General features: G+C 39.5%; 2 protein-coding genes across 3 annotated transcripts in view; one reads left to right on the forward strand and one right to left on the reverse strand.

Annotated features, from left to right (window-relative positions):
- LOC148072027 (myozenin-2-like) overlaps positions 1 to 1317 on the reverse strand; it is a 9497-nt gene extending 8180 nt beyond the window's left edge. The window contains exon 1 of one of the 2 annotated variants that reach the window (XM_087798977.1): positions 1161 to 1317. The gene's annotated coding sequence lies outside the window, so the exon portion shown is untranslated. The remainder of the gene's footprint in view (positions 1 to 1160) is intronic. The other variant, XM_087798976.1, reaches the window with a different exon arrangement.
- A 2145-nt stretch (positions 1318 to 3462) lies between these two features.
- LOC148072028 (soluble guanylate cyclase 88E-like) overlaps positions 3463 to 7500 on the forward strand; it is a 6947-nt gene continuing 2909 nt past the window's right edge. The window contains exons 1-11 of the mRNA XM_087798853.1: positions 3463 to 3584; positions 3659 to 3799; positions 4974 to 5113; positions 5187 to 5321; positions 5387 to 5510; positions 5569 to 5688; positions 5769 to 5853; positions 6022 to 6108; positions 6174 to 6291; positions 7166 to 7295; positions 7388 to 7500. The exon at positions 7388 to 7500 is cut by the window's right edge and continues 34 nt beyond it. Of these exons, the coding sequence (XP_087654979.1) occupies positions 3465 to 3584; positions 3659 to 3799; positions 4974 to 5113; positions 5187 to 5321; positions 5387 to 5510; positions 5569 to 5688; positions 5769 to 5853; positions 6022 to 6108; positions 6174 to 6291; positions 7166 to 7295; positions 7388 to 7500 (1313 nt within the window). The 5' untranslated portion in view covers positions 3463 to 3464. The remainder of the gene's footprint in view (positions 3585 to 3658; positions 3800 to 4973; positions 5114 to 5186; positions 5322 to 5386; positions 5511 to 5568; positions 5689 to 5768; positions 5854 to 6021; positions 6109 to 6173; positions 6292 to 7165; positions 7296 to 7387) is intronic.

Here is a 7500-nt window from a genome sequence, read left to right on the forward strand (position 1 = left end):
ACTGTTATCGCTGCTATTTTTACTATAACACAATGAAACACTGTTGTTTCTCAGCTTGACGCGTCTGCTTTCTGCATCAAATTCTCTTCCACCTGCATCAACTTTTCAGATGACTTGTTGTCATAGACAATCATCCTTTTTTTGTGAATACAACCCTTAGGTAATAATTTTCATCTATTATTGACTGGTGCTTGAGTCAACAGCAACTAAAGTTTCATCTCCACTGCAACAGTTGTCACTGTGGCATCAATGAATTCATGTGAAATTGAAAAAGTTCAAGTGCTTCTTTGTTGACGCCACAGTGACAACTGTTGCAGTGGAGATGAAACTTTAGTTGCTGTTGGACGAGTAAATAAACATGAATTATATTTGTTGTAGTCAATAGTTCTATATCTTTTTGATACATTGAGATAAATCTCTAGAGCGTGGGGGGACGGGCACATTATATTCTGTGACTATTGTGAGGGGCCGTCCAGCCAAGAGTAAGAACAAAGCCAAAATATGATGACATAAGTAAAAATGGAAAATTGACATAAAATAAAAAAAAAAAAAATAAATGTTCATGAACCTTTTAATAAAAATGTTCTCAATTTCTCAATGTTCTTAATCTCAATTTTCATTCAAATTATATTGAGGGCCAAGATATTTACACAAAAAGTGCAAAGAAAAAGAGAGAAAAAAACACTTCCTATGCAAAGAAATTAGGAAAGTTGTATTGAGTTAACCCTATAATAAATACAAAATCAAATGTTCTATTTTGACCTCACAAGGGCCGAGTAAATACAGTAAAAGGACTAAATATGGCCCCTGGTCTGCCCTTGATTTAAAAAGTAAAGTAAAAACAATCTCATCAACTAATTTGTTTTCTTCAAGTCGTCACTCCTCAGACAAATACAAGTCTCTTCCACCTGACCTAATGGTCAATAAGAAGTAGCTGGTCATAATGTAATGGCAGCATTCTACCTACTTATAAAGCAACATTATTATAATTTAATTTCAAGTTAAAAAAGCTATGGGACTCAAACCGGCAAACCCTCTACTAATTCTATCCAGAGTAACAAGAAACTTTCTTATATTTCCTCCTTAAGTAACAATGTCCTGATACTTCAACTCAATTGTCATCAACGGCTCACAAAGACAAGTTTCCTCTCAGTTCTTACCCGAGAGCTGTGCTGGCGTCGGGCTGGTCAGGGCGGCGTTGTGGACCCGTCCACGCTCCACTGACGCTCTGCAGCAGGGAGGCAACAGCCTATAAAACTCATCCCGGGATGCCTCGGGCACTTACCTCACTGAATTATTTTTGCAGGACTGAGGATGGACCGAGGGAGTGTTGGGAGGATTTAGACGAGGCCCCCGGATCGGGGGGGACGGGGGGGCAGGAAGGGGGAGTATAAAGATATACACCCTGACATCGAGACGGTTTGATAATGGAGTGAGTCTGTGTTTCAGCAGCTGTTGTTTCTTCGTCACAATCAAGTTCTACTAAGTCTATTTATAGCTCGAACACTTGAGTCGAAACTCAATGTCCTGATTTTTACTTCTGGTCTCCTTACAAGTTTTTTTCTTTTTTTTCTCCTCTTAATCTGAGGCCCTGGTTCTCAGTCAAATCTCCTATCACGGCTGTCACAGAGCAATGAAAATAAAGCTCTGGTGGCGACAAACTCCCCTTAAGTTCAGAAGCTCAGGCACCTGGAAGAGACTCAAACTAGAGCCGCTTTGAACAAGGAAAATATTTGATCAGATGCCAGAAGATTATCAAAATGATGGCACGGTAAGAAAAAAATGTAGCCAAATATTCCTAATTTTAAAACTATATATATAAAAATAAATAAGTCAATGGTGCACAAGATTTTTGTCTTGAATAAATCTATTAAATAATTTGTTTATGATCTTGAAAAATGGTTTAAGAAAGCAAAGAAGTCCAAGTGAAAAGGAAAGAGAATAATTCTGAACAATTTATTATTATTATTATTATTAATCTTTTGCTTTTTTCAATACTCTATGTTCCACTAGTAACTAAATATTAATATAATTATAATAATATAATAATATAATAATTATTTGTTATTCAAGTGTGGATAATTCATATTTAACGCAATATAGTTTCAAAATATCTGATTAATGAATTGTTTGGACACTTTTTTGTACAATAATATTTTTCTTAAGATCATTTTTTTGCTATGAAAATAATCAGGAAACTTAAATTGCCAGTGGTGACAATCGTGATGACAGATCAAAATTAAAAGAATGAAATAAATATAACTAAATAAAAAACCCTGCAATGTATAAAATACAATAGAATAAAATAAAACAAGAGACATCATATTTAAGAAGCATATAAAATAAAATAAAATAAAATAAAATAAAATAAAATAAAATAAAATAAAATAAAATAAAATAAAATAAAATAAAATAAAATAAAATAAAATAAAATAAAATAAAATAAAATGTCCTTTTATTTCATTTAATTCATGATATGAACGACAGGCAGTTTACAGATGTGTTAGCTGAAATAATGAGCATGTTGTTGATAGAAGGGTCCTCATGTGGGTTGAAAGAACAGGGATCAAAGGCAGCCAATCAGAAAATGAGGGCTCACAGCCTGATTATCAACTCAATACTGGGTCCCGGAGCCACTCTTACCTTTTCCTGGGCAAAAAAAAATCTGATTTTACTGTTATATTGTGTCAAATACATGTTCAAAACGACAGCATTATTGAAAAAAATTACATTTAAACTGTATTTTACTGTCATAAATCTACATTAATAGTATAAAAAAAATTGATGTTTTGTTTTTGTCTAAATTATCTATTATAATTCATGACTTATAATCTGATTATATAATATTTTACCTCATTAACTTGTGCTTTAAAGCAATATTTGTCTCTATATATTTTCAAACATATTCCCCTGAAGAACTTCTCTTGAAAATAGAAAAGTTTTAATGACTAAGTTTGTACTTGGTAAACAGCCTTTTGTGACTGAAATTATCCTTCAGTTCTTCCCTGGACACGAGTTGATGGATTGAGATCTGCAGGAGCCCCGAAGAAACGAGAAACTTTCCTTTATCCCTTTTGAGATTAGATATTGATTTTGCACCTAAAGTGCCGCCGTCTCCCACCGGGCTTTCTCCCGGCCTGGCGGAGAAAAATGGGGTCGCGGCGAGTTTGCTACGAAACATCTCTGGTTATATTTTCTGGGGGTTATTGACTTCACGGATGCAGACGAGTGTCTGGTGTCACCTGTGTTTGAGTGAGTGCCTTCATGTCACCTGGAGCGACCACCAGGTCCGGACAGCTGCCACGGGAACAATGGACACTCGTTCACCCTGAAGGGCTTCGCTGGCACCGTTAAAAACATTTGCTTCGTTGCCTTCAGATGCAAACCCGGCCCGTGCGAAGAAGGTCTTTAGGAGTCTCTTTTAGTCTCGCAGGTGCCTCCAGGAGAACGTCTGAGCTGCAGGGATGTACGGTCTGCTCTGCGAAAGTCTCCACGACTTCATCAAGGAGTCGTACGGAGACGACGTGTGGAAGCTGGTGAGAGAAAGAGCCGACGTCAGGTTGCACTCCTTCGTCACCCATCAGGTAATTAATCGTCAACGCTTTTTTTTTTTTCAAACTGAAAAAATTCTCGAAAAGTCAAATCCTGTTTCCCGCAGGTTTACAGCGAGAGTGTGATTCCAAGGATCGCGAAGGCAGCCAGCGGAGTGACGGGGACGCCTTACAATGAGTTGATGAACTCCTGGGGCGTCTACTTCCTGGGCTTCGTCGGCAAGTACGGCTACGACAGAATCCTCAAGGTGAGAATTGTGACAAAACACGACCTGGATTTACAGATGCTTTCCATTTTCTCCTTGAATACAAAAACCTTGAACCTACAATGGAACAGATCGCCACAAACAATTTACACAGCTGTCAGTCAAACGTCGAAAAAATAGACGATTTAACACAAATAATTTTCGGCACAAACCATGAAATACTGAATTCGATTTTTTTTTTAAATATTCTAAAGCAGCTTAGATTCGTTTTTCTCTACTTAAAGCCAGATATTTAACTGAGAATGTATTTACAGTATTAAAACATTTCCTTCCCCAGTGAAGTCACCATCCTGGTCATCTCTGCCTGTTTGTTTGATACTACTCGAGCAATTTGTTCTCCACGACCGGATCACTAAAAAAAAAAAACATTTGGAAAAGGGCCATTAAAACAGTTCTTCAGGTGAAAATAAAGGGTCATGGAGTTGATTGTTGAATACATTATTAAAATCACATTTAAAAACATTTAAATGCACCTCAAAATATCATCTTCATATGAGTAGTTTCATTTGAATTTGGAAATTCAAAAGAAAAATCTCAAATGCTGGTTGCAACAGGGGGCCGTCAACACTGAGTCTGGTTCTGCTCGAGGTTTCTTCCTTCTAGAGGGTAATTTTCCCTCCCCACTGCCATGCTGTGATTCACTCATTGTTGTGTTGCTAGATCTGTTTTTCTTTTCTCCAATATAGTCTTACTTGAGATAACTTGGTTATGATATGACACTTTAAATAATATTTAATTGAATTGAAAATGTAAAAAAAAAAAAAATTCTCAGGGTAAATCATACAGTTTTAAACCACTACTGTGAAAAAATATCACACAATTTCAAAACAAGTCGATTCAAAATAGAAATACTATTTACAATAATAACAAAGCATTTTCCTGGTAATGTGTGAAATCAAGGACAAGCATTAAAATAGAAATAATAAATAATTAAAATATATACAGTATAGTATCAAACATTGAAAAAAAAAAAAAACGAATACGTCAAAGCGATTCATAGTTTCACATCACACTCACGAGGGAGACGTAAAGACTGGACCTTGACAGGATCTGGTTTTATATATTTTTTTCCAGGCACCTCTTTGCTATATATAAGGCCCTTGGGTCAAATTCACATGTGCTGAAAGTATTTAAGTGTCTCGCCATCTTTACTCAGGTTTTGGGTCGTCATGTCCGTGACTTTGTAAACGGCCTGGACAACCTTCACGAGTACCTGCGCTTCAGCTACCCAAAAGTGCAGCCGCCGACCTTCTTCTGCCAGGAGGAGTCGGCCACGGGGGTCACCCTCCACTACCGGTGGGACGCATTTGAAAAGAGCAAGAAGTCCTGAAGAGCTGCTCGGGTTAACCTTAACTTCTGTGACGCGCAGGAGCAAGCGAAAGGGCTACCTGCACTACGCCATGGGTCAGCTGAGACAGATGGGGAAGCAGTTCTACGACACGGACATCCATGTGGAGGTTCTGTCGGAGCAGATGGTCGGCGACTACTCCCACGTCACCATGCGGTAACCACTCGCTCGCCAAGTTCCTTAGGTGACATTGAGAGATATCTTAACCTGTTTATGCACAGATTGAATTTCGACAACTCTGCTTACCGCTACATCATGAAGGAGGACGAGGAAGAGCAGGATGTTCTCCCGATTAACTCCGATTTCTTCTTCGAAGTCTTCCCGTTCAACATCGTTTTCAGACAGGTAAAACTCCTATCTCGACATTGATGAGAAGACACCGTTAAAACCGGTTCATATCCAGGACATGGTGGTGCACAATGTCGGATCAGGACTTTCTACAGTCTTCCCCGATCTGGATGGCAAAAAAATCACCGACGCTTTCTTGCTAGCTCGCCCCCTGGTGGAGTTCACGTGGAACATGGTGAGTGTGTTAAAGTTAATGCTTCGATGTTGCAAAAGTGACCTTTAAAGTAACACTTTACTCCCAAACAATGCTTCCAGATCATCTCACACCCCAATAACCTGTTTGAAATCATGTCCAAAGAGCCGGTGAAGAGGGAGAGGAACCTCCACAATCGAGTCCAGAGTGAGAACCTTTTGACCTTGATCTTAGAACTTCGTCAGTATCAGTCTGATAGCGACATAATTGTAATGGTTGCACTGGTTGGATAATAAGACCACTCCAAATAATACAGAGTATATTTAAGACTAACCAGGCTTTATTTCTAATAATTTCCATCCCTCTTTGTCACAGATTCTGACTATGAAAATGGGAATCGCTCCGCCGACGTCGATGTGGAACTCATGGCGTTCCAGTCCATCATTGGGGACGACTACAAAGGTTTCAGGCGGAACATTTGAACATCAAAATTCTCATGCCTCCCCCCAATATCTCACCTTTTCCAGATGGTAACAGCGCCAACGCCATGGAGAGCTGGGGCGACGGCAGCCGCTGCCTGAGACTGAAAGGACAAATGAGATACATGCCCGAGTGGGAGTCCATCATCTTTCTCGGGACCCCTGTGTGAGAACCCCCACCTCCGTTTTCCTCGCTAGTTGAGATAAAGCGCTTTATTAAAATGCAGCACTTGAAAAGTAAATTGTGTAAAAAGCTGGCTGGAAATAACAGCCTGGGCAGTGAGTCAACTGAGCGGCCCATTCGAGTAGCACTTACCATGCATGAAATGAGCGGCTAATTAGCTCGTAATCAGACAGCGCAGCTCTTGTGAGTCTAATGGGAACCCATTTACAACCGAGGGAGACTATAGCCAAAACATCCCCCTCCTCCTCCTCTCAAGTATTTTGTCGTAAAAGTAAACGCTCTCATGCCGCCGCTGAACTCACTCTTGCTACCTAAATATACATTCAATCCTCTGAAGATGTGAATCAGAAGCTTTCAAAGTTTAGGTTTGTGTCGCCCCCTTCAATGACTCATTCATTGACCTGTGGATCCCAATATTTTTAATTGATATTCTCATCCAAATGGCTTCTCCATACAAGCTACTATGAGGCTCTTTTCGGCAGGGTTCCTGCCTTTTTAAGCCCTTTTCTTCGGCGAATCAGAAGCCATTATGCCCTTTGCTGCCCCACGCCTTTAGACAAAAATGGGAATAAAATCTTTTAGGTTCCCCGCCCTGTCTTTTTGTAACACTCTCAAAACTGAAATAAAGTTGCAAGCTTTTATTTCACTGGGTACTTTTACTCCATCCTAAAAGACAGACGACGGAAATCCACTAAACAATGCCAATGTGAATAGTTTTCACTCTTATATATCAGTGTAGTTGTTGCCTTCTTCCGCCCTTGTGAAAGAAATAGATGGCATTGGGTCTTCATCTGGTTTATTAATACAATAAAAAAGGAAACATTCTGCAATCATAGCTAATGCTTCCTGTTGTCAGGATGGAGAGTCTGAGCGCCATGTTCAAGACAGGCCTTTACATTAACGACCTGAGCATGCACGACTCCAGCAGAGACCTGGTGTTGGCGGGAACACAGCAGTCGGAGGAGCTGAAGAGGGCGCTCATACAGGTATCGCTGCCCCGAGATTTAAAGCAAGCAAACAGTCACTGAGTTCAATAACTGACAAGAGCTTCACGTTTATTTTTTTTCTGTGAACACAGGAGCAGAAAAAGTCCAGCAAACTGGAGGAAAGCATGAAGATGTTGGACTATGAGATGAAAAAGACGGATGACCTTCTGTACAGGATGATTCCTAAACCGGTCGCCAAAAGGCT

Source organism: Callionymus lyra, chromosome 9 (assembly GCF_982586985.1).
Source record: "Callionymus lyra chromosome 9, fCalLyr1.hap1.1, whole genome shotgun sequence".
Classification (NCBI taxonomy): domain Eukaryota; kingdom Metazoa; phylum Chordata; class Actinopteri; order Syngnathiformes; family Callionymidae; genus Callionymus; species Callionymus lyra.